Source organism: Saccopteryx bilineata, chromosome 5, assembly GCF_036850765.1.
Source record: "Saccopteryx bilineata isolate mSacBil1 chromosome 5, mSacBil1_pri_phased_curated, whole genome shotgun sequence".
In the NCBI taxonomy this organism is placed as follows: domain Eukaryota; kingdom Metazoa; phylum Chordata; class Mammalia; order Chiroptera; family Emballonuridae; genus Saccopteryx; species Saccopteryx bilineata.
In genome coordinates this window covers 2,917,699-2,943,274 of record NC_089494.1, presented here as the reverse complement: position 1 = coordinate 2,943,274, position 25,576 = coordinate 2,917,699, and the positions used below count along the sequence as shown (strand labels likewise).

Sequence of the window (25,576 nt, the reverse complement as noted above, 5' to 3'; positions counted from 1 at the left end):
ATGGGTTTAATAGCCAGGGAAGAAACCGGCCCCCTGGGAAAGTGGATATGATGTATTTATGCACCTGTTAGTGGTGTTTGCTACTTATCTTCATAATCCTGAGCTGGAGCCAGAAGTCATGTGGCCAGCCGAGGGCTCGTATAACTGGCAGGTGGAGCTGTGAGCTTTTCCATGACCTTGAAGTCAGGGCGGAGCAAAGGAGTCCCTCTCTGTGGGACCCTGTTCTCCTGTGGGCCACGCCCTTTGAGAACACCCACCCCAGCCCCAGTGAAGGCTCTGCTTGTTCAGAAGATGTGAATTTCATGTGTGGGAAAGAGCCAGCCAGCTGCTCTCCCCCCGCCCCCCCACCCCCGGGGCTAGTTTTCCTACACAGCCCTGTTTGGGTCACGGAGCCAAACTGTTTAAGTCGAGCCACTGTTTTTTAAGATGTATGAGATCCCCGAAGAAAATCTAGATTTCCAGTTTCTCATAAAACCACAGCAGATCCCGCCACTTCCTTGTAGGGTGAGGCCCCGGCCACCAGTAGTCAGTGCATTCTCTGTCGGACGGGTCTGTCTGTCCCTGAGGAGGAGTGTCAGAGGGGGAGGGGCCGCGGCCACACGTGAATTTGGGGAGGAAAACGCTCTGTGTGGTTTAAAGAACGGGTTGAAGATTCATTAGAAACGGAAGCCCAGGATGGTAGAAGAATCATATACCACAGTCCCGATGACAGGAGGGCCGGGGCCACAAGGCAGCCCCCACAGTGGTGGGGACCGGAGGGGGCTATGCTTCCTAAGGGACAGGCCACACCACATTCCAGCAGCTGCTGGGAAGTGACTGTATTTTAGGTGTGACTTGTCCTGTGTTCCCATGTGAAGACAGACTAAACAAGTATTTGGAAGTAGTCACCACTTCCTCTCATTGTTGGAAATACAGCTACAGCTGTGAGCAAGTTTTTAGACATTTGACTCTGGAGTTAATTTATTATTTAAATCATTTGCACTTTTTTCTCTTAATTTTACTCCAGGAAGCCCAGGGTTAGCGTGGCCTCAGTGCCTTACTCCCCGAGAACGGCATTCATCATTTTAAAATTGGAAACAGGTACTCCTGACTTTCCACGTTCATAATTTGGACTTCGGAACTTCCTAAGGCCCGTGGGGTTACCTGTAAGCACTTCCCCTGTCCATTATCTTAGTTAAGGGTGAAGCTTGGAACCCTGGTCACTACCCATCCATAAACTCGAGGTATGCGCCGGACCAGGGGTGACTACCTCGAGGGATTTGAGGGATCATTCAAAGAAGCGTTTTCAGATAACAAAGACTAGTATTGGGGCTGGGTCGTGGAGAAAGGAAACAGATCTTGTGTTGTAGACCTTTGTCCTGTACCTGTCTGAGACAGTGTCACCTGTGCTCAGGGAGCCGTCTGACACCGAGCAGCCCTCAGTCTCTGGTATACATCAGACGTAGTGGGAGGCCGCCTCGTAGAACCGTTCTCTCAGCCTGAACTTGTTAGTAACAGAGAGTTTAGATGACACATTGCTTTCTCAAACCGCCTGGTGTTGGGGTCTGTCTTGAATATTTTTGTTCACTCAGTCGATGCTCACAAGCCCACTGTGAGGAGGAAGGACTCTGGGAGCCTCTGCCTTCTGGTTTGGAAATCAGAATGGTGGCAGGGGGGCAGCGGGGGGGGGGGGGCAGGGCGCTCATTGTGATGGGGGTCAGGGCGCCCGCGTGGGGGGCAGCGGGGGGGGGCAGGGCGCTCATTGTGATGGGGGTCAGGGCGCCCGCGTGGGGGGCAGTGGGGTCAGGGCACCCGCGGGGGGGCAGCAGGGGGGGCAGGGCGCTCATTGTGATGGGGGTCAGGGCGCCCGCGTGGGGGGCAGCAGGGCGGGGCAGGGCGCTCATTGTGATGGGGGTCAGGGCGCCCGCGTGGGGGGCAGTGGGGTCAGGGCGCCCGCGTGGGGGGCAGTGGGGTCAGGGCGCCCGCGTGGGGGGCAGTGGGGTCAGGGCGCCCGTGTGGGGGGCAGCAGGGTGGGGCAGGGCGCTCATTGTGATAGGGGTCAGGGCGCCCGCGTGGGGGGCAGCGGGGTCAGGGCACTCCTAGCAGCGGGGGCCAGGGAGACCCACGTGGCGGGCAGTGGCCTGTTTCCCAAGTTGCATCGCCACCTGCGGAGGCTGCTGCTTTGTTCTCAGGACCAGGAGGAGCTGCCCTTCTCAGGGGCTCCTGCTTCTAATGGGCCTTCCCTGTTCCTCCAGCAGTCCCCAGTCTTCTTTATATTAAGGTCTTAAAAGAACTGGAAGAAGAGTTTCTCCCAAGTTTCTGTTGCCATGCCAGGTTTTGCAACACTTGACTGAGTTTGAACACCGACTCTTCCCGCTCCGCCCTGTTGGTGAGCATTCTGGGTGGCCTGTGACTGTCCCCCTGAGCTCTGAACACCGACTCTTCCCCCTCCTTCCCGTTGGTGAGCATTCCGGGTGGCCTGTGACTGTCCCCCTGCGCTCTGACTCAGGAAGGAGAGGCTCGGTCTGTCAGGGTTCCTGCCTTTGGTTTCCATGGTGCCATGAGTCATCATTTTGTAGCTTTTCTCACATTTAAGAGAAAGCAGCTTTCACCAAGGACACAAATACAGCGTTTCTACAAAAGCAAGGTGGGACTGAATGACAAGGTGCGTGTGTCCACATCCGTCTTCCAAATCATACCCTGAGATAGAAACTGTGGGCAGAATTGATTGCCCCGTGCACTTGATAACACAAGCTGGTTCTCACAAAGTTCTTGGCAAAGTTCTTGATTTAGAGAATAGAAGCGAAGAGGAATTAAGCCAAGAAACTAAGTGTTTGAAAGAACTAGTGTTGTTGATTACTGGCCAGAAGGAACCGGCGTGGGTCAGAGGGGGAGTGTCAGGGACACCCTGGAGCCCCCACGGTGCGGCAGCGCTGGACCCGGGGACGGTCACAGTCTGTGAGGGGCCGTTTCCAAGTTTTATTTACAGGTGACAAAGTCTGACCTTAGAGAGGTAGACAGTTTTACTGCAACTAAGAAAATGGCCAGGACGGAAGTCTAGGTCTGAAAAGTCGGCACGGCCGGGGTCTTCCCAGCACAGCCCCGGCGTCCAGTCGGCAGGGAAAGCGGACAGAGGCCCAGGGCCGAGTCAGCAGGTCAGCGGTGGGGCGAACCAGGCGGCGAGCGTGCCGGCCCTCGCAGCCGGCGGTGGGGGAACAGGGCCTCACAGCCGGCGGTGGGGGAACAGGGCGGGCCCCACGGGCCTCGTGGTACAAGTGGAAGCAGATCTTGAAAAACAAGTTTTTCCCCTCACGCCGGACTAGAGGAACAGCTACACTCGACCCAAAATAGCCAATTTTATTAGCAAGAGTTTTACAGGGAACAGGTGTCTGTCCACCTGGCTGTTTCTCGGTGGGACCGGCCGCAGGTGGAGGAGGGAGGGCACCCGTGTGTCCCCATGAGCACGTGTGTACGTGTGACGTCTGTGCAGACACCCGGAGAGCAGAGCAGGGGAGACAGGCGGACGCGGCCGAGCTCCGGGTTTGGAGACGTGCTTTCAGGTTGAGGGAGTGTGCGGGCCACACCTCCCGGCCGCGCCTTTGCAGAGGGCACCTCCCGGCCTGTTATTAGAAGGCGCTATCGCTGTCTGAGGTTTTTCAGTCCGACAGCCTGTGGCACTGGCGTTTTAAGTTGTTGACATGGGAGTGAATATGCCTTGTAAGGCCGGTGTTGAACCCGAAGGACTGAGATTTTGGTGTAAAACTTGAGAAACGGGCTTCTGTCTTGGTCCGGTGGTGAGCCGTCCCTCTCCGCCAGGCGTTTCGGACAGGTGCGGGCTTCCCCGAGCTGGCGGTCAGGTCGGCGGCCGGGGGCTGAGCCTGTGCTTGCCCGGAGCAGCTATGACTGCCCCTCGGGGCTCAGAACCCCAGGAAGGTGGGGACGCCCTGTGAGGCGCTCAGAGGGGGGTTGGGGTGAAGCTGCACTGGGGCCTGCAGGTTGCACAGAGAGGAGAGGTCAGCAAAGACAGCGGTGTCTGAGGGGTGCGGACCAGTCGCCAAGCCACAGCAGACCCGGGGGCTGCAGGTCGATCCCAGCCCCCCTCCCCTGCCCAGCCGCAGCCCCCATGGCAGCCCACGGCACCCTCCATAACGGGTCCTGTCCCCAGTGCGGATGGTGAGGAGGGACTGCGTCAGCTGGGCCTTGGGGGCTGTTTAAAAGGGTTATGAGGACTTACGACAGAAGGAAGGAAGAAGGTATCGTCGATGTCTTTTGGGAAATCCAAGTGAACCCTTTCATTTCCTATGAGAACCTGCACAACAGGGGTAATATGATGCCCAGGGGATCCGATGACCAGGGTGCGTCTCTTTTGTGGCTCCTGACTTGATTAGCAGTTTGTTGGTGGCACTTTGTTTAATGCAGTCATAATGTTGAATGTGCTCACCTGTGCTCACCCACGTAAGACGAGGAATGCCAAGTTCCTGATCCTACCGTGTTGGGTAGTGCCAGGAACAATGTCTGACTCAGTACGTGTTTCGTCGATGGAAGAAGAGTGGGCGGGTGAGCGAAGCAGGTATCTCAGTCTTACCCAGCGATCCCTCCAAAACTAGGGGATCCCTCCCAAGCAGGCGTCGACGTCAACAGATGATAATAAACTCTGGGGGAAAACATAGTCCAGTTGTAGTCCCCTGGCCACGCTGTTAAGCTGGAATGTTCCGGGCATTCTGTTTGTAAGGACAGAACATGAAAACATTGTTCTTCGCTGTTTGCGAATTTGACCAACGGACTTTCCAATTCCGCTTTTGTCCTTTGTGGTGGTGGTTGTTACACTTCTGTCACCACCAAAGAAATTTTAAATTGACGATGAAGTCCTTTCTCCCGTTCGTGGTAACAGGTGACACGGGCTTCCGCCCCGGGTAGCAGGGTTCTTGGACAGACTGTGCGAGTGTCCCGTGTTCCAGTGACAACAAGTATGACATCAGTTATGAAATGACCACTTCTTTCAATGAGACTTCCAAGTTTTTTTAATTGATACATTGCTAATGATTTACAGTTTCTTCCCCCCCCCCAAAAAAATATGGCTTTTATTCCTATTTCCAGGTACTTATGAAACTTTTCTTTCTGATGTTTCTACCTTTTTAACTGGATTTTATCTTTCTTTTTCCCTTTTCTTTTGCCCTGCTCTGTAGATCTATCAGGTTCAGAAGGTAGGCTCTTCCTTCCTGGTGTTCGGGTTTGCATGCAGTAGTTTTTCCCTCCCAAGGGCCTGGTCTCCTTGCAGAAATAACACCTTTCGCTGAAGATGCAGAGGCCCCCCCGCCCCCGCTTCTCCCCCTCCCCCGCTTGGCTGATGAACCGATTTGAACAAGATTGCTCATTTAAGTCCCCCTCTGTCTGCAGACAGCAGCTTCCCTCAGACACATTTGTGTGTGCCGAAGGCGTTTCTCATCTTCGTTTTTCCCCAAGAAATTAGAAACCTGGCTATTTGGGGCAGGGGAGGGGGGAATGAATTCAAGGACATAATTAAATCCAATTTCAAAATTCAGGAACCCTTTTGGAATCAGAGCTTTAAAGAGAGAGATTATCCTTCCAGATCATTTTGTTGGAAAACTATTTAAATGCAAATTACCATGTATTAGGAGCTTGTTGCATCCTCTTTAAAAAAAAAAAAAATCTGAGTGAGAAAAGAAAATGGAGGGAGAACAGTAAAATTCGGTAGCTTCACAGAAGCCTGCCCTCTGTCCCTAGTCTTGAGAGCGCACCTCTGTTCCCCGGTATCGTGGAGAAGCGGCTGAGGTTCAGAATGAAGGCACTGAGCGGGCCAGCCGCAGAAAAGCAAGAGCTCCCCGGATTCAGGCCAGTGATGCCTGAGTCGGCAGTGAGGAGGGAGGGAGTGCGAGGTTCCCCGAGAGCTGATACAGTGTCTCCACACAGGCCTCCCCACCAATGGATTTAGTTGGCTACATATAACACCTATAATAGTTTTCTTTTTATGAATGTATTCAGTTTCTAGATAAGGAACAACAACTATGGTTTTCTTTTCCATCAGCTAGTAATTAAATAAGTAAGGCGACCTAATGTCCAAGGTTAGGGCATGCCGGGCCCCTTGAACACACTCTCAGTGAGTTTAAAACGCTGTTCTCGGATGCCTTTCCTGGCTCCGGTCCTGAATGGTCGTTCCTTCCTGCGCCCTCCCCCGTCCGCACCCATGCTTTCCCGGGAGGAGCGTGAAGAAATGAGTTCAGTGAGCACCAGCCTCTGTCTGCACTTTTGTTAGTTTTCGTAGGGTCCGAGAATCCAACTGGGTCTCGAAGCCAGACCCAGATCACATGGACAGAACCTGGGGAAGAAGTTTGCAGGCCAAAGGCAAGGCTGGGACCCTTGCTGTCCCTGACGGAGCAGATAGAATTGTCCCACACCTGGACAAGAGGCTCTCTCTGGTCGTTGCCACTTTGATTTCATTCATCACGAGTCCTAGGTCCCTGTTACATTCTTTTCCCCAGCTCTCCAGAGGTGCCGTTAGAACTGTGTCAGAATGGTAATTTGTATACAGAGCGATGCTAGTCCTCCATGCAAAAAAGCCGGTGCCCATTTTTACGATAAAGATGGGGTGCAAGGTCAGGGAGGCCCTTTCTTCATCCACTCCTCGTCACTAAGATTTGTGAGGAGGAAAAGGAGGAGGCAGTACGAGGTTCTCTCCCAGCCCGTGTGGCTGTTTTGAGCAATGGGTTCTCTTCTGCGGCCCCAGTAGCTATTTCTGAAAGTCAAGCAAACACCTTCTGCATCGTCCGGCTTCCTCCCGCCTCTCCCGCATGACTCACCGGCTAATCCTACGGGCTCGCCCTTGACGTGTGCTGTGCTGTGGGGTTTGCTGGGCTGGCCTGTGAGCTGATGTCACAGCGACGCACTAACTACACTTACTGTTGCTTTCTGGGGTCTTCTTCCTCCACGGAATGGCAAGGAAACTCAGCAGCCACCTGATCAGACTGCCCACGAACTAGAGTGAAGATTCTGAACACCAGTTCTTGTTTTTATCGTGGAAAGAGCCATGGATAGAGAGTGCAGTACTTGATAATAGGATTCGCAAAAAAGGAGAATAGGAAAATAGGAAAACAGAACAGAGACCTCTTGAGGGATTTAAATAATATTTTGTAACTTGGTCTACAGGCCAAGTTTTCCTTTTGAAAACCGTATTTTCTATCTTTGTAATTAAGCCACGAGGTAAAGGAGGTTGATGGCATCCCGTGTTACTAATCCAGGCTCTCAGAGCAGTTGAATGCACAATCGCGTTCTGCGGTTGCATTTTGCTTAATTTGTTGTTACAACGTGACAGGGAAGTACCGTGTTTGCTTATATTTCCTGTCTCTGTGGAGAGTCTAAGGGAAGCGACTTCCAGGAGGAGAGTGTGGCTCATGCACTTTTTTTTTTTTTCCCTGAGGTTGGAAATGGGGAGGCAGTCAGACAGACTCCCACATGTGCCCGACCGGGATCCACCCAGCATGCCCTCCAGGGGGTGATGCTCTGCCCATCTGGGACGTTGCTCTGTTGCAATCAGAGCCATTCTAGCGCCTGAGGCAGAGGCCATGGAGCCATCCTCAGTGCCCGGGCCATCTTTGCTCCACAGCCTTGGCTGCGGGAGGGGAAGAGAGAGACAGAGAGGAAGGAGAGGGGGAGGGGTGGAGAAGCAGATGGGCACTTCTCCTGTGTGCCCAGGCAGGGAATCGAACCCGGGACTTCTGCACACCAGGCCGACGCTCTACCACTGAGCTAACCGGCCAGGGCCGCTCATGCACTTTTGACGCTACAGCTGTGCGTTGGTTGAGTCTTGAGCACAGTGTTGAATTCTCCCTCCGGAGTTTTCCTCCCTTCCTCCTCCACTTCTCTACCTCGTGCCAGCTCTAAGAGGAAGGGACAGGGCCGTCGGAGAGCCGGCGATCTTAAACCCTGCCGCCCTTCCAGAGAAACGGAGGCTAGACCAGCTGCTGCAGCAGTGGTGGGTTCTGGTCCCTATACATCAACCCCAACCCTGCACGCCTCTCCTCCATTCTTTTCTCCCTTCTGGATTATAAGGCTTTACTGTGTAAAGAGGGAGGAAAAAAAATCACATCGGTGTGACAGAGGTTTGGCTGTTCCTTGGTTTTCTCCTGGGAAAGGGAGGGCACAGTGAGGAGAGAGGCAAAGTCCCGGGAGGTCCGCCCTGCCCGTGGAATGACTATATTTAGCAACAGTGATAGCCCTTCCGAGTCTGCTTTTCTCGTTCTGACTTGCTCCAGCGTAGCTCAGACAAGCTGGGGAGAGAGGCAGGAAGGCACTGGGTAAAGAAAACTTGCAGGATCTAACTTGCAAGCATAGTTTTGGTTTTTTTCCCCATGCAAAGGCCTCTCCCTCTGTGACTCTGAAGACATCCAAGGTTCATGGTCTTCTGGCTCTGAATCCAGCACAGGGATCGAAGGGCGGGGACGAGGGCACCAGAAACCCAGCGGCGATCCCAGCTGCTCCCTCCCTTGTGCTAGGCTTTCTCGTTCCTGTTGTCATGACACAGGATGGGCTGTCAGCCTCTGCCACTCTGAACAGGGACACAGGGCTCGGGGCCAATCCCCGGTCTCTGGGGCGCCGCCCCTGGCCCCAGGAATGCTTTGTCCTGGGCTCCCTGGGCTTGTGGTTGGGAGCGGCGTGGGTGTGTGCCAGGCTCCGCTGCTTGGTGGCACTGCCCCCTGCAGATCCCGACCTGCTGTCACTGCTTTGTCTTGGCGTGTGACCCCGCACCGTGTGGCTTGGGCAGTAGGTTGGGGATGCATGTCACAACGGTCCCTCACGCATTTACCGTTTCACTTCTTGCCTAATTTTCTTTCCCTTCTGTCTGTAGAAATATTATGGGCTGGATACGAAGTGGGGTGACATCGAGCAGTGGATGGTAGGCCTCAACTCTGATGTTAAGAAGCTTGCATGGTTTGTCATTCGCTTGTTATGCCGTTTAATCACATAACCAGGTTCCTGTTGCACCATAATTTAATACCGAGAGGCTTTCTGCCGGGGTCTTTGGCCTCTGGCCTGGTTGTTCACATCCCGTCGGGAGCCTGGTAAGAGGGGCCCTGGCCAGGCGCTGAGTCTGGTCTGTGCAGTAGCAGCTGGCTCCTGCCGTCTCCAGGCGGTGTTTGTGGGGGGTCTCTGCCCTCCCTGACCTCCTGGGGCAGAACACTGTCCACTAGGGACACTCAAGCTGGGCATGTGTTCCAGGCGAGAGAACAGCCCTGTTTCCATCCTGTCTCTCCAAGCTCTGGTTGGAACCCAGAGGTCACACATCCCCCATTTCCTTCATTCACCATTGCGGTCAGCTAGCCGGTCACCTTCGTTCTGACCGTTTCGGCCTTGGATGTGTGCCCGCCCCCAGCTGCCCGGTTATACCCCCTGACACCGCTGTTCTTTGAGGAAAACATTCTTACACCTTCTCACCATTTCCTAGAACAGCTCCTCTGCCCTCCCATGCCAGCTGAGAGCTGGCTCATCCCTAATGATTCTCTGTCCTTACGACCCTCCCAGGAGGGCTCGGTGCCCGGCTGCGTGCACCCCGGGTGCTCTCCATGGTCCCCAGAGGACATGGCTTCTCCTCTCACTCATTCGTACACCTGAGTGTCCTCCACCTCCCCCCTGTCCTTGTCACCGGCCTCCGGGACATCATCACATACTTTTAGCACTTGAAAGCTTGGCCAGTATGGAAATGTCCTGTTATATATCCCTTACACATAAAATAATCTAAGGAAATATAAGATTACTTCCTAACAACTTAGATGCCTGCCTAAACTATGAGAGACAGTAGTTCTGGAAATAGAAAGAGCACACACTTCCTCTGTTTAAAAAATGATTGCCTCCGACCTTTAAGCAGGCTTATACGGCACAGGCAGATGAATTTTCATCCACCTTAAGACTGTTAGAAGGTGGGGATGTGTTCTATACCTCTGAGAAAAAAGCTGATCATCATTGTGTGTAACTCTGACTATAAGATGTCCCCGACTTCAGAGATGTTCAAATGTGGACACCCTGCTAGGTTGGGAGGGTGGCATACTTATTGGACCTTTTGTGGAAATGATTTCTCCTCAGATTCCCGAGAAGAGAGTAAGGTTCTGAATATAAGAAGAAGGAAAAAAAAGTGGGTGGATTGAAATGGACCAGCCGTTAGAGGTTAGGGAAAAAATTAAGACTCAGCTTCTCCTCCAACACACACTTGTTTTGAAAGCCCGGGTGAAAAATGCCAATTATTTGTGTGTTAGATACCCCCACTTTGGAAGAAAACACTTCTCCCCGGCAAGTTTAATTGAAACCTGTAAGCAAAGGCAAAAAGAGCATTTGACATTTCCATCAGAAAGACTGTTTTGCGGCAGTTGGACGGCCTGGGGCCCCTCCCCTGCTGTCTCTAACCTCCATGCTCTTTGCCTGGGGCCCCTCCCCTGGGGGTCCTCCCCTGCCGTCTCTAACCTCCATGCTCTTTGCCTGGGGCTCCTCCCCTACCGTCTCTAACCTCCATGCTCTTTGCCTGGGGCTCCTCCCTTGCGTCTCTAACCTCCATGCTCTTTGCCTGGGGCCCCTCCCCTGCCGTCTCTAACCTCCATGCTCTTTGCCTGGGGCTCCTCCCCTGCCGTCTCTAACCTCCATGCTCTTTGCCTGGGGCCCCTCCCCTACCGTCTCTAACCTCCATGCTCTTTGCCTGGGGCCCCTCCCCTGCCGTCTCTAACCTCCATGCTCTTTGCCTGGGGCCCCTCCCCTGCCGTCTCTAACCTCCATGCTCTTTGCCTGGGGCCCCTCCCCTGCCGTCTCTAACCTCCATGCTCTTTGCCTGGGGCCCCTCTCCTGCCGTCTCTAACCTCCATGCTCTTTCCTCTGTTGCTTTGGTAGGAAGACAGTGAGCGCTACTCACGTAGATCCCGAAGAAACACCTCGGTCAGTACTGCGTTCATTTCTTACTTAGGCTTCTAGATGGAGATCTGATTTGTATTTGTAGTGGTTGAAATATATATAATATAATATAGTATAATATAATATATGGTATAGTATATATTATAATATGATGTGATATATGATATGATATAATGTAATATATACAAATGTGTAACTCACTGATGTTTATTAAGGAAATTAATACTGATATTATTTCCTAAACAAAGAAAATGAACTCAGCTTTTAGTATTTTGACCTAACTTTGGGAAGGGTGGAGCTTGAGAGGTTTCTGAGTATTACTATTCATGACAGTTTTAGTACCCTTTTTGCTCTGAAACACCCCCGGATACTTCACGGAGTGATGTGCATCAAGGCTATGTGGTTGGAGACCCTGGCGAAGTAAATAACAGCACTTCAGTGGTATTAATTGAAGGCCGTATGACCCAGAAACAGCCCCCCAACCCCCCATAAAGAGAGGTGTGAATTCACACAAAGCCCACATTGGTGAGGCCCTCGGCTTCCTGAGGCCGCCAATCGCCCCCCCGCAGTGCTGTTGGGTGAGCCACCCCCCCACCCCCGCCGAGAGGGGGTGTGGGTTCCTTTACGTGTTACATGGTCTCTTCATGCTGTTCCGTCCTTTCTCTTACTAGGCTTCCGATGAAGATGAGCGCATGTCAGTGGGCAGTCGTGGAAGCCTGAGGGTCAGTCGCCGGAATGGCTGAGTCTGCATGGTTTTGTTCATGTCCAGGTCCTTCACTGTCCCATCCCTGCCTTCGTGTTGCTTACTCCGTGTCCCTGTGGTCTCGTCGTCAGTATCTAACTGACAGGATGCTTATTTGAAATCTATTCAAATTACCTCTTGCTGCTGACAAGAGCTTAGGCACATTTGTTGTGTCTTTCTCCGAGAGCAGAGGGCACCAGTTGTCCACACCTTTGTCCGCATCACAAAGCTGCTGCTCCTTGATGAGGTGGTCAGGGCGTGGCTGGTGGGACGGTGGAGGGCGGGTGTGAAGGAACAGGCTGTCAATCATGTCCTGTTTGCTCACCTGTGCCGCCCCCCACGGAATCCGCATCTTAAGTGAAGTACCTATAAGTTCGAGTCATTCTTCCCAGGCTGCTGTAGGCTGTCGGGAAGGGGGGGGGGGGTGTTCCGACTGCGTCCCAGGGCTGGTGCACTCACCTGCAGGCCACCACGTCCCTTCCGTCACCTTGAGGAAATCGCTTCATCGCGGTCGCTTAACGGCCGATGAACGCAAAAACGTATTTTTCCTGAAACTTTCCAAAAATACTCCTAATTATGTTTTTAAAAAAACATATGCTTTGGGAAGAGAAGTCGAGAAATGGTGTCTTTAAGTCGGTAAGTTTCATCTGTGTGTGTCCGTTCAGCTGACCACGGGGTTAAAATCGCCTCTCACTGCTGGTCCTCAGGGATTCTCTGTGAGGCCACCATGTAGACGGAAGGACCATAGAGAGCAGAAGGCTTATATTTAATCATCATGATGATTAACTCAAAATATCACTTCTAGACTTCTTCTGTGGGCGCTAATGCACCTTTAATTTGACGGTTTGTAACAATAAACTGTGACGGTGCTACACTGTTACTGTCCTTGGAGGTGCCAAAGGCAGAGTTTTAGAGGAGGATATAAAGTTGCTCTAACTACTTCAGATTTTAGGAATTGTAGCAACATTTGCTGTGAACATTATTGGATCTATGGTAGCTATTGTTCTAACATACCGTATTTTTTGCTCTACAACAGTGGTAGTCAACCTGGTCCCTACCGCCCACTAGGGGGCGTTCCAGCTTTCATGGTAGGTGGTGGTAGCGGAGCAACCAAAGTATAAATCAAAAGATAGATTTAACTATAGTAAGTTGTTTTATAAAGGTTTATTCTGCCAAACTTAGCGAAAATCCGACATAAAGTACTTGGTAAGTCATTCTTATTATATGCTTTAACTTGCTATAACTCTGCTTTATAAATTTCATAAAGTTAATTTACTCCCCTACTTTATAAATCACCATTGCTGTGGAACCAGTGGGCGGTTAGAACATTTTACTACTAACAGAGATACAGAAGTGGGCGGTAGGGATAAAAAGGTTGACCACCCCTGCTCTATAAGACATGCCTGACCATAAGACACACCTAGGGTTTTAAGGAGAAAAATAAAAATAAAAATAAATTCTGAACCAAATGGAGTATTAAAATATTTAATAAAATACCATATTTTTTACTCCATAAGACACACAGGCATTTCCCGTCTACTTTTGGGGGAAAAAATAGTGTGTGTCTTATGGAGCAGAAAGTACAATGATTCCCCTTGCCCGTACACATGAGATCCTGGGAGTCATGGGGAAGAATGTGATTTTGTTAAGAGTCTCAGCACTGCCTGTGTTCTTCGTCTGTTACGTCTGACTTTGGTTTTTTTAACTGGTTTTTGCCACCTCTCCTTTCTGTCGTTTCTCTCATCCATTCCTCGACAGTCACAGCCTGACCTGGAACCTGGGGGTCCCTACGCCTGGGTGAGGTGGCCGAAGGACTTGCCGTGTGATCCCAATTGTGTCGTGTGACAGATAATAACCAGCGGTGTCCCCACTAACCTCATGGGTGTTTGTCTAAAGGGCCAGGTGCATCTTTGTCCGAGAGGACACACATGCCACCCGCCAATCTCTCTACCTGGGGTCGGCGGGCCGGAGGCTGGCACGCCCAGCAGAGGGCACGGTCTCCTCCTCAGAGCCTCCTGGGTGCGGCTCCGACCCGCCTGGTCGGGCTTTGGGCCGCAGACTTGCATGCACGCACTGTTTGAGCGCCAGCTGTTTGCCACGCACCATGCCAGTGGCTCTGGGTCCGAGGTGGGAAAAGATGGTGTCTTGCTTTTAAAGAACTCAGAGCAGATCAGGAACTCTGGCAGCCTCTACCGTTCCTTTAAAAGATTAGCACTTTACTGGAAAGAATGCATTGTTTTTTAGTCCGTGTTCATTTAAATGAAATGGACAACAGGACCCCTTTGCTAGAAAGACCCCGGTTGCAACCAAAAAAAAAAAAAAAGAAACAAAGACTTTTGATTCAAAGTTGAAATTATTCCCTCACATTCCTCCAGAAGAGTTTCTGTGCTGACTGCTGTCTCCTGCCTGAATGTGTAAACTGCCGAAGGGAAATCCCATCTCCCCAGAAAGTGCACTCGGCTTGAGGGTGCTTAGGCTCCGCAGCTGTGACAGCCGCTCACACACCCTTCACTTGGAGAACTTTTAGAAAAGCGTCTTGTGCTTTTCTCATTCTAGTGCATTTCAAAACTATTTAGCAAATCCCTGTGTTTTAAAAAGGAATTTTGACCTTTAAGGTGACCATGAATAGTGCCATCCATCTGCCTGGCACCCTGGGGCTCCTGAGCCTCCTGGTGTGCTCCACAGCAGGGCAAGGGAACCAGGGTGGGCACCGCCTGCCGAAGAGACGGGCAGTCCAGCCCCACCTCGCGGTCCGGCCCCGCCTCGGCTCGGCCACCGGGACGCGGGGACGTGCTGTGGGCTGTGAGAGGCACCCGGACACGTCATTAGACTCAGAAAGGGCTCTTCCCGGAATCTCCCCAGTGACGCTGGCGGACGGGAGCGTTTCTGTGACACCACCATTGTAGCAGCCTTTCCATTCCTCAGGTCGTTCAGTAGATGAGCGACGTGTTTCTAGATTTTTAGACGTTTTTATTTCCGACTCCAGGCAAATGACATTTAGGGCCAGTCCCTGGTGGAGTGGAAGGAAGTGTCCGTGTGAGCAATGGTTGGGGGCACCTTTCGGAGTTTACTTTTATTTTCAGTTGTCCCTTCTGGCTTTTAAAACTAAACTCAGGGCACCCGACGGCGCATGTAAGCCTTTTGCTTTTGCTTTCCTTCTTCTGTTTCCCGTCTCTCACGCCCTTGAAGGTGAGCTGTCTTTTGCCTCAGCAGGGAAATAACCTCACATTGTTAATCAAAGAAGCTAACGGCTGGCTCTGGCACAGTCGCGTGTGAAGTTCGTGGGGGCTTGCTGGGAGAGCTCTGCGTGGTACTCTCCGACTCTCGGGGTGCCGAGCGACCCCGAGTCCCCGTTAGAATGGTTGCTTTGGACAGGGCGTGAACTCTTGTCTCTTGCTTTTCCTCTTGTGGGAAATGCTAATAATCTGTGAATGGCCCCTGTTCTCCCGAGAACGCTGCTTCTCCGTGTTCCTGTGTGGGAGACTCCCGTGAGGAGCTTGTTAAAATGCACATTCCTTGGCCCTTAGAAAGCTTGTTAAAATGCATATTCCCGGGCCTCTGGGTGTTCTGGTTTTCTTGTCCTAAGAAACACGCCGGGTGACCGTGAGGCAGGTGGGCTGCACAACACGGAGTATTGAAAAACATTCCGTAGAGCAAGCTGGTTGAACACCAGAGATCAGACCTAAGATACAGTCACACACTGCCAGTGGACTTTTTCATTCTAACGTTTAGGTTAATTTTCAACTCTCCTGACCCTATTACCGCACGTAAAGCGGCTCCACCCATCTCCATAAAACCACCTGAGAGGAGAAGGTTGGAGGTGTCTCCAACAAGGTCAAAGTAATTTTTTCACTCTAGAGATGTTAAGATGCTATAGATTTGGGGATCTGTCCTAGGAATATATTCCTCATGGCAGAATTTTCCTGGAACAGAAAGTGGTGAGTGTTCCCTAAAGTCTTCAGAGTAATAGTTTCTATGCATTTTCATGGAAGGCCAGAAGAGAAAGGGTGATAAGTGAGAGGGGACCGCTCGCCCCAGCCTTCCCCTCCCGTCTGCTTCTTGCTGGAGTTCATGTTGGAGAGTGGGACCAGAAGGCAGAACCCGTCTAACGCATCCTGTGCTTCATAAGCAACAGTGGAAAGCCGGAGTTCATGTGATACACTTTTATTCCTCACCTCTTCCAGGAAAGTAAAAGTTGCCTAAAGTGAATTGACATGAGCCATCACAGTGACAGTCTTTCCAGAAACTAGTTTCTAAACAGATTATCAAGAGGATAAGGCTGGGGTCTGAAATGTACAAGTCCAGGTGTGTATTTCCCTATCAAATGATCTCGTTGGTTGAGAGAAGACATTAGAGTGAGTGAAATTTCTGCCAGTCTCTATAAATGTTTTTTCCCCCTCCCTGTTAAATTAATCTCAGAAATGTTTTACTGTCTCCTGGAGTTTTCAGACTGAACACTGAGGGAATTTCTACATACTCTTAATTTAGAAACTTCACATTGGTTTGCTTTCTGAATTGCAGCAAAAGTAAACAGCCAAGATTTCACGAATCTGTACTCTGTCTGGAAATTCATGCGTTTATTCTGCGCCGATATCAGGGGCTGCAAAATGTGTGCTGAACGTCTCCCCTCCCCCACTTTAATCAGATGTAATTTCCCCCCTCCCCGCACTGGCCTCGTGAGGTCTACAGCTGTTACTGTGCGCATTTCCACAGCCTGGACAGAGGCCGGCGGCCCCCAGGATTCATAAACTAAGGTCACGTGACAGAACTTCTCTTTGGAATTTGGACTCATGTCCGTGACCCCCGGCATCTCCTTCCATTTTTGCCAGTTGTGTGGCCTGCCCGCCCTTTTTCTATCGTGAGAGCCGGCTATGTCCTTGTCACTTGACCGCTGTTCACCCACAGAAATGTCCCTTATGGATGTGTGAGAGCAGCTGGCAGCCCAGAGCCTTGGTTTTAGGGAACTTGGGCTGGGAGCAGAGAAGAGACGAGACAGGCATGTACTGATCTTTATTCTCTCTCGTTTGTTTTTTTTTTCTTGAGAACAAATTATGAAGTCATGATATATGTCCTCAGATTTCATTTTGGAAAAAAAAATGAGAGTAGGAGGACTAGATGGGTGAAAAACTAATGTAGAGGCTGTATCCTAACTTTTTCCATCGTGAACGTGAATGTTGAATTATAGATCGAATAGAAGCTGGGTATGAATTTTCGAAATACAGCTTCCTCATGGGCCACAACTGTCACGGACTCACCCCGAGCCCGGGACGGGAAACTGGGACAGCTCAGGCCGCACGGTCACCCCACCTGCCTGGCCGGCGGCCGGGCTTCTCGCCAGCTGGGATCTCCGCAGCACGGCCGTAACGCCGGACCTGAGAAAGCCACGGCACCCCAGTCCACGGGCTTCGTCCACAGAAACCGTCCAAGTCCTGGATGCCCCGTAGTCACAAGGGACACTGAGTGGACTCTCCTGAGTTGTGGAGGAGCAGACGGGAGGGCTGAGGCCGTCCAGGGGGCTGCTGGCTTTGGGGTGTCGCTCACCCGCTGTGTTCAGGAAGCTCACTCCGCCAACTCGCCCTTGCTGCTCTGCCTCTGTCTGTGCACTGCCTGCCTTTGTGTGCTGACGTCAGTTTCTCTTCTTTTCTTCACTGACACAGACAAATGGTTATGATGGAGAACTGTATGGATCACAGTCCCTGAACAGAAGATCTGGCAGGGTTAGTATAGTACATCTGCATGGCATGGACTTCAAACAGATTGCTGCAAAGCTTTTTTAAAAGTATCACTCAATGTGGCTGCTTTTGTGGGTGGGTGCGTGTGACCGTGGGCCTCTTTTTTTTTTTTTTTTCTAGTAAATGACAGAGTGAAAGTTAATGTTTCCGAACTAGTAAACAGCCTTAGAATGTTAGTCTTCCAATATTCTAAGTGTTAGTGTAACAGATTCATAGAAAAATGTTTAAAAGCTCTAGAGTTAAAGATGGGCTCTTTCGCCACTTTATTGCCCTGGGGTGTATGTGTGTTTATATAATGTGTGTGGATGGATGTTCAGCTTTCAGATACACCGAGATTCAACCTTGCCAGTCTTCCATGTTCTCTCGTTTGTGGTTTTTAAAGACAGACAGAGACTATGTTGTCCTGGATACCGTTTGGGGATGTTCCCAGTGCAGGGGTGGGAGGGGGCAGGGAGCGGAGTGGCCCTCTGTCGGGGGGAGGGAGGAGAGGAGGGAGGGACCAAGGCAGGAGTGCTGGAGAGCAGTGGGGGGGGGGGGTATCAGGGAGGCCTCTGTGGATTTCAGAAGGTTAAATTGGATATATTTTTAATTGCTTGATGACCTGCTGCCAATCTGTTACATATTATCTAAAATTTTCCTGCATTTAACAGTATTTTTTTTCTAGTAGTAATCAATTCTGCTAGTTGTATCACATCGTATCTCTTTACAGTGACCTTATTCATAGTAAGCTATAGCATTTACGCACTTAAATTATATGTTCGGGTTTCAAAGGGGTGACCCAACCCCACCTCAGCTCTCTGAAACTGGCTGACGGGGTTTTTCTCTCCTCGTCCCGGGTAAGCATGGCCCACACCTCTGTTTCTTGTAAGCTTTTCCCGCTCCAGGCTAAAAAGCCCTCCCCGTGGACAGGCTCTGTCTTACTGTGGAAGTGGCTCTGTTTGCGTGGACGTTCCTTTGACGTCCTGTTACGCATTTCTTTACGTCCCTGTCCACTCTGGGGACAGAGCCCGCGGCACACCGTTGTGTCCTGCAGCCTCGGGACAGGAGCCACGGTGTTCTCCGGTGGCCCCAGACGGCTTGTCGGGGTTGGACCGACTGGTTGGCAACTTCTCACCCTCGATGCCGCATTTTGCCGTCGTTGACCACGACGTTCTGTAGCTTACTTGGAGCTGGGAGTTACTGTAGGAGCTCTTTCGTTCAACATCTACCCTAATACTACGTTCCTCTCTAGAATATCCCAGACATGCAGTTGCCACGTTTTGTGACGGTACTAGGTGACATCAGGCTCCGGGGTCTACAAATACCCATGCCTTTTAATCTTGGATTTTTACATTAAAATAGTAAAGGTGTGCTTTATGATGAATTAAGATTTAAGTAATGCCTCTAGAAATACAAAAAAAAAAAAAAAACTTGATTGTAAAACTGTGTACCACAGAGTAAAATCGGATATAAAAATCTATTTAATTCATAAGCGAGAATTACAATGATCGAAGAACCAAATAACTTACATCTAATGCAGCAGCGTGTATAGAAAGAGCCCAGAGCAGGACACCCGGGGAACAGCATGAGGCTGAGCTTGGTTTGGAAAGGTGAGGTGGGAACGGGAAGCTTCCTAAATGCTGGGAATACCAGTCGTAGGAAGGAGTAGAAGGACCAGGGGGAAGGGCCGAGTGTGGAAACATTGTTTCTTCTATAAGTGGAAGGTAAAAATCTGGAAACACTGTTTCCTCAACAAGGGATCTCAGTCTCCCTAGGAGGATGACTTGATTATTTGGATTCCCCACCTCCTGCCTTCATCTATAGGGTTCACAGTCACCTCCCCATCTAGATTCTTGATCAGATTTGAGCTTTTCAGGGTATATATCTGAGGGACCGTCCAGACGCCTGCAGGAGGGACAGTTGTGTTCTGTGGACAGAGGTCCTCAGCTGGAAAAGGGGGTGGCTCCCTCGGGCCTCTCACCTCCCTGGAGCTCAGCACTGAGCCAGAGACCTCAGGTGTGCTGGCCTGAAGGAAGATGGGAGATTTTGCCAGAAATGGGGTTTTAGTTAGCTACGGAGGTATATAATCCTGCCAGTCCAGGCTAGGCGGTGACAGACTGCCTGTCGTAAGATTTAATACGTCATTACAAAATAAAACCATAGAGATGGGAAATTGTGACAAAGCTAGTAGTTAAACCACACGACACCACAGAGACGCAAACCTGTGTAGAGAGTGAACTGTAGCTCAGAGCCTCTCGCTATGAAGAACTTTTGCCGCAGCAGAGTGTCCCACCCCTCTGGCATTCCTGGACGGCTAGTGTGGTGTGGCTGTGGACTTTGTGCTGGCCTTCGCCAGGACAGGGGGGCTCTGGGGGCAGTAAGCAGTGCGCCTCACTTACGATGTCTTCTTTGGCACCCAGAATTCCAGCTACAGCGGTGACAGCAGATCATCCACTTTGTCATCGTCCAGAGAGGAGAAGCTGGTTGGTTTCCATTTAAATCTCTTACACCCTCTCTCTTCAGAAACGACAGGTTTTGTGGCATGCAGCCGTGTGTGTGTGTGTGTGTGTGTGTGTGTGTGTGTGTGAATTCAGCTCTTTTCTCTTTGAATATCTATTTCACAAATTTTCATTTGGCTTCAGTCAAGTCCGTTTTGAGCGATAATCGGCATGATCTATCCAATTCAGACCTTTTTTTTTTTTAATTGGGATTCAGTTGTGTGACGTTGAACTGTGGTCTTCAGCGGGGTACAATGAAAGGAAGTATTGTATTTATGTGATTGTTTTGTAGTCGGAATTCACCAGGAGGAAAAAATAAGAAGAAAGCCTTGGACGTCTTTCCTTGAAAGCCCCTGAAAACAGAAATATCATACTCTGCAGGGCACGTGCCAACTTGGTGGCACTTTCTCAGGGAAGGACCAGACTCGGAGTGGAAATCAGACCCAAAGCCGCATGTCCCCACAGCAGTTCCTTCCCTCCTGCAGGACATGCACTCATTTTGATAGGCAGATATGTCTCATTCTTTTAAGAGCCCCGAGAGGTAAGGCTTGCTTGTGCTAGGCGAGGCTCCCGTGCACAGCCAACACAGGGAGCCTGGTAGGAAGCAAGATCACAGACATTAGCGTTGACTCCTGCAGTGGAAGATGGACCCACCAGCAGGGGTAAACAGGGTGACAGGGAGAGACTCATTTTGCTACAAAGTGTCATACCTAAGAACATGCACTCAGTCTTAAGGTGTAATTGGAGGGGAGGATTAAATGGAAAGGGGCCAGGTTGAGCCACAGGAGCCTGTCTCCTCTCCTCTGTCATGCCTGGTCTCTCCCCACCCCCCCAACTTCGTGCTGTTGCCTCTGACGAGTTCTGGACATTGCTGACAGCTCCATCATCCTTATCAGCTTGCTCGCCCACTTTCCGAATGCCCCCTACTGCGGTGTCCCGGCCCCCGTAGCAATCAACACTCCGGCCCTCGCTCTGGGCTTCTGGCCCCTTCTTCCCTAGCTTGGTCAGTTTTGAGTGAATATCAGATCAGCTGTAGGCAGCAAAATCTCCATGGGTCTTCGCGCCTTGAATCTGGAGGGGTATTGTGTGTCTCTTCTTAATTGCAGGGAACCTCTGCTATTGCAAAGAGCACCTTATCCTTCAGAAAACGTCCACCTCCCTGTCCAGGAGGAGGCACTCGCTCTCAGACAGAAGGGGACAGAGAACCAGTGCCCAGAAGTGAATTAATTATTCACCGAGGGTCGCATGTATCTGACTCACTCAAATTTATGTAGGAGGACTGACCCACCTCCAACATGTTAAAGTCAAAATTGGAACTGCCCGTTTCAAAATGGAAACCTCGTCAGAACTTCCCAAGAGGCCCCGTGTTCCCACCGCCCCGCGGCCTGACATACTCTGATCGCCCACCCTCAGAACCTTTCCAGGCACTCCTGTGCTTGGTGGATGTCATATCTGTTCCGGCAGGGTGCACCAGCTTGTTTGAATCTATTTAAATCTAACAATGGAAGGTGCTAGTGTCATACATAGCGCTGGAGACTTTCCTAAAGAACTCCAGTCCTTCAGACTTGCCAAGAAGTGAACCGTGGTCTGGACTGCGCGGGGTCAGGAGGTGGCGGCGGGCCCCTCTCTGCTCGCAACCCAACCCCAGGAATAAGTCGCAATATCTGCGTTAAATATGAGCAAGTCTCTCCCTGTCCACCCCAGAATTCCACTTCCCTGTCCCTCGGGTCATTTTCGTGTAGCTTATTCAAGGCATTAGGAGTGACGGGCACACGTTATGGGACCTGGAAGTGGTGGCAGTGTATCTTACGGTGCCATCCAGTTACTTGAATGGAACCACTTTATCTTCAAGGACAGTCCTGTTCTTGTGTGGTTAGTAGAGTTAATACTTCCAGTGTAGAAGCCTGAAGCAAGTAGCTGCTTCTTCAAGGGTCCTTTTAGTTTGGGTGAAACATTTTATTTGGGGAAGTTATTAATTATTATTTTATTATTATTCAGTGAGAGGAGGGGAAGCAGAAATAGACTCCTGCATGTGCCCTGACTGGGATCCACCCAGCAAGCCCACTAGGGAGCGATGCTCTGCCCACCTGGGATGTTGCTCCATTGCTCAGCAACCAAGCTCTTCTTAGTGCCTAAGGTGGAGGCCATGGAGCCATCTTCAGCACCCAAGGCCAACTCTCTAATCTAGCCATAGCTGCAGGAGGGGAGGGGAAGAGAGAGAGAGAGAGAGTGAGAGGTAGAGAAGCAGATGGGCTCTTCTTCTATATGACCTGACCAGGAGTCAAACCTGGGACATCCACATGCTGGGCTGACACTCTACCACTGAGCCAACTGGCCAGGGCTGGGGGGATTATTAATTTATAGACTAGCATTCCCAAGAAATACCATAGAGGTCTCAGAATTATAGTACTAAATGGGTCGTGTCTGCTATGAATTGTGAACACCTGCTTTATGTGAATACCTAACCAAAGAGACAAAACCAAAGACCATTTCCTGTGAAATGTTCTGCTATATCCAACAGAGGTTTATATCTCCACAAATCCTTGGTTTTGAGCTCTGCCTACCTGACTTTAAAAAAATCAGAACTCGCCTGACCAGGCGGTGGCGCAGTGGATAGAGCATCAGACTGGGATGCGGAAGGACCCAGGTTTGAGACCCTGAGGTCACCAGCTTGAGCACGGGCTCATCTGGCTTGAGCAAAAAGCCCACCAGCTTGGACCCAAGGTCGCTGGCTCCAGCAAGGGGTCACTCGGTCTGCTGAAGGCCCGCGGTCAAGGCACATATGAGAAAGCAATCAATGAACAACTAAGGTGTCGCAACGAAAAACTGATGATTGATGCTTCTCATCTCTCTCCATTCCTGTCTGTCTGTCCGTCCCTATCTATCCCTCCATCTGACTCTCTCTCTCTGTCCCTGTAAAAAAAAAAAAAGAAAATCAGAACTCAAATTACAAATATGTTTAAACCCCTATTGGCTACAGATTAGAATGAATGAAATCTATTTTTTTGCCTGTGTGTAGATTCAACAGTTCTCGTTTTCACCATCATAGTTGTGTTGTTGATCAGTGGGACCGCCCCTATTCCCTTCTGATCATTCCTCTCTCTCCCCCCACCCCCAAAGTGCATGCCTATTACCGATGCTCTTGCAAACGGCGGTTTTGTGTGAATTCCCAACACAATCGATGTGCCTTTGAGTTGAAATGAAGCCAGGAGCCTCTGTCCCCTCCTGCCTATGTTCTCTGATTACGGGGACTGTCCTGCTCCAACCTCGGCCTTCCCCGTAGTGGCTTTGCCCCCAAAGCCCTGTCTGCCCAGAACAGAAACTGGGTCTGTCTCCCCCCCCCCCCCGGTTTTCTCCTCCCTTCTTCCCCCTTCCTCCTCCCGTGGGTCACTTTTCATTGCTAAGTAAATGTCTAAGGACACTTCACCCTCCTCTACACGAAGTCCAAAGAGCAGAGCCCGTGGGTGTTGTGATTGGCTCGACTCACGCTCGGAGACTTTTTCTCTACCTTTAAAAACGTTCTCGAACGTGATTTAAGACCTTATATAGAAGAGAGGAACCTAGGGAAGAGGAGGCTCTACGGAACGGGTATTTTTCAAAGGCTCCAGCCCCCCGAATTGGTCTCCTGGGCCTCTCCTCCTTTTCCAGCAATTGTTCCCCATTTAGGGTTCCATTTTTTTTTTTTTTAATGTTTTTCTCTGGCCAGTGTGTCCAGGAAGCAATCTGGAAGGCTCTCGTACATGATCGGACTCCTCTGTCCGTGAGGGGTGGGAGGACAGCCCCATTTCTCTGGCTCGCTCTCCTCCCCTCGCTTCCTGTTTGTGCGCGGCCCGCCCGCGGGTCGGCCAGGGGCTCGGCGGCGGGGGATGCCGTCCGGTTCTCGCACAGGGAAAGCCGGGTCAGAGCTCTAGCTCGGATGCCGTTGTGGAGGCTGAACTGTCATCGTGCATTGTCCTTGCCCTGGCATTGCTGAGTGACTCATCCTCGGTCCTGCACTTTGCAGGAGGGGCCCGGTGGCCCGGGGCTGTGGGCTCTCCACGGCCTGACCCTGGAAATGAGTCACGGTGCTGTTCTGCAGCTCCACTGGGGTCGCGCTAGCCTCTGCGTCCCAGCACGTGCGCGCCGGCCGAGGTGAGGCCCTCCGAGAACAGGCTTTCACAGGCTCGGCACCAGTGGTTGGTGGGAATCCAAATCATGTAACCACCGGTTCTCTGCCCTGATCACCCGCTTTAAGTATTAAAAAAAAAAACGGTATGCCGAAAGGTAGTTTATTATTTCATGTGTGTAATACTTAAATAAGAACAATAAAATAGGTACACACAAAACTAGATTATAAGAAAGAATTCTAAAATATTAATGAAAAAATATTAAATAATACCTGACAAAAGACAATAAAACTGTTATTTAAGCTGTTTCCAATGACAGCTTGTCACCCCCTGGTTGTCTGGCACTGTTTCTCTTTACGTGACATGTTTGTTTGCTGAAGTAACAAACGTGAGGGAATTAAAATGTATTTCATTAAAGGTATAATGAGTTTTATCAAATGAATAAATAAATATTACAAGCATAGTTCTGTCAGTTTTTTTTCACCTGTGGACAGAACGAACATGACTACAGGTGTTTAGAACATGCTGTTGCGCAGATGGACGTTAAACAAGAGTAAGGAATGTCCATGTGTGATGTCCACATTGGGCAGCTGCCCAGGCGCCCACCTCAGAGAGAACCCTGATGACAAGGGCCATTTTAACCACCAGTTCGCCAAACTCAACACAACATTAGGTATCGGTGCTGCCGCACCAGGTGCGAACCGGCTGAGCCCCACCCTGCAGAGCACAGGGCCCCGCCCTCCCCCTGTGTGGACGCTTGTGGTCTTGTCACCCCTCTCTCTTTGTTAACCTGGGGTTTGGATCTGCGGGCTTGGTGGCTCTGTGGGTGCTGCTTTGTCACCATTCTGTCTGCTCCCCTCAACCCTGTCTTCCAGAAGTACCTGGAAAGAAAGAACTAGAAAAGACGCATGTTTCAAAGATCCCGGGGAAGTTTACTGTTTTAAAGATTAAAATCATCTCGTATTTATCTTACATGTGAACATGCGTTCGTGTCTATCAGATTTGATAAAAACGTTGGCTCGTTTCTGTTTTTCTTACACGTTGTACAGCGCTTTGGCTGCCCGGCTAACAGAGAGCATTGCGGATTACCTATCATGGGATGGGATGTGCGGCCGTGTGGTTTTGTTCCTTCAAAGCTTTTAAAACCTGCCGTTTGCTTCTGTCCCTAGCCCTCCTGTCTGTACAGCGCTGCCGGGCCCACGGGGAGTTACCGGGTGCGTGTGCCCCCACCCCCAGCCCCTTCCTGCCTTCTACCCCCTCCTTCCAGCCATCTCCGCCTGTCACGCCCCCCCACCCCCGCACGTGCACCTGTCCCCCGCACACCTGAGTCTGTCTGCACACCCGCTGTGAGTGACCCAAGACGTGGAGCTTCCCCGGGCGTGGCGTCCATCAGTCCCCTCTGGCCAGATCCGGGTTTTATTCCTCCTGACAGCTGACAGTGACTGTCACCCTGCTTCAGTCTCCAGGAAGACGGTGTTTGTATAGCATGGCTGGGCAAGAATGGAGCAGGGCCATGTTTACTTAATCCACTGGCTGAAATGAAAGTGTCATTATTATTATTATTATTATTATTGCTTCGGTATAACATTAACAGGTATTTATCCACCGTCCTCTGTGACTTGGGACATTTCC

General features: G+C 50.8%; 1 protein-coding gene across 50 annotated transcripts in view; it reads left to right on the top strand.

Moving 5' to 3' along the window:
* Window positions 1–25,576, top strand: part of LRRFIP1 (LRR binding FLII interacting protein 1) — a 152,919-nt gene that overhangs the window by 71,295 nt on the left and 56,048 nt on the right. For 8 of the 50 annotated variants that reach the window (XM_066232729.1, XM_066232708.1, XM_066232689.1 and 5 more), the window contains exons 3-10: window positions 5,166–5,183; window positions 8,843–8,890; window positions 10,867–10,911; window positions 11,559–11,609; window positions 13,388–13,426; window positions 17,287–17,346; window positions 19,761–19,823; window positions 25,114–25,158. The exons of 7 other annotated variants lie outside the window; for them this stretch is intronic. In XM_066232729.1, coding sequence (XP_066088826.1) covers window positions 5,166–5,183; window positions 8,843–8,890; window positions 10,867–10,911; window positions 11,559–11,609; window positions 13,388–13,426; window positions 17,287–17,346; window positions 19,761–19,823; window positions 25,114–25,158 — 369 coding nt within the window. The remainder of the gene's footprint in view (window positions 1–5,165; window positions 5,184–8,842; window positions 8,891–10,866; window positions 10,912–11,558; window positions 11,610–13,387; window positions 13,427–17,286; window positions 17,347–19,760; window positions 19,824–25,113; window positions 25,159–25,576) is intronic. 35 more of the 50 variants (XM_066232733.1, XM_066232687.1, XM_066232693.1 and 32 more) reach the window with 27 other exon arrangements.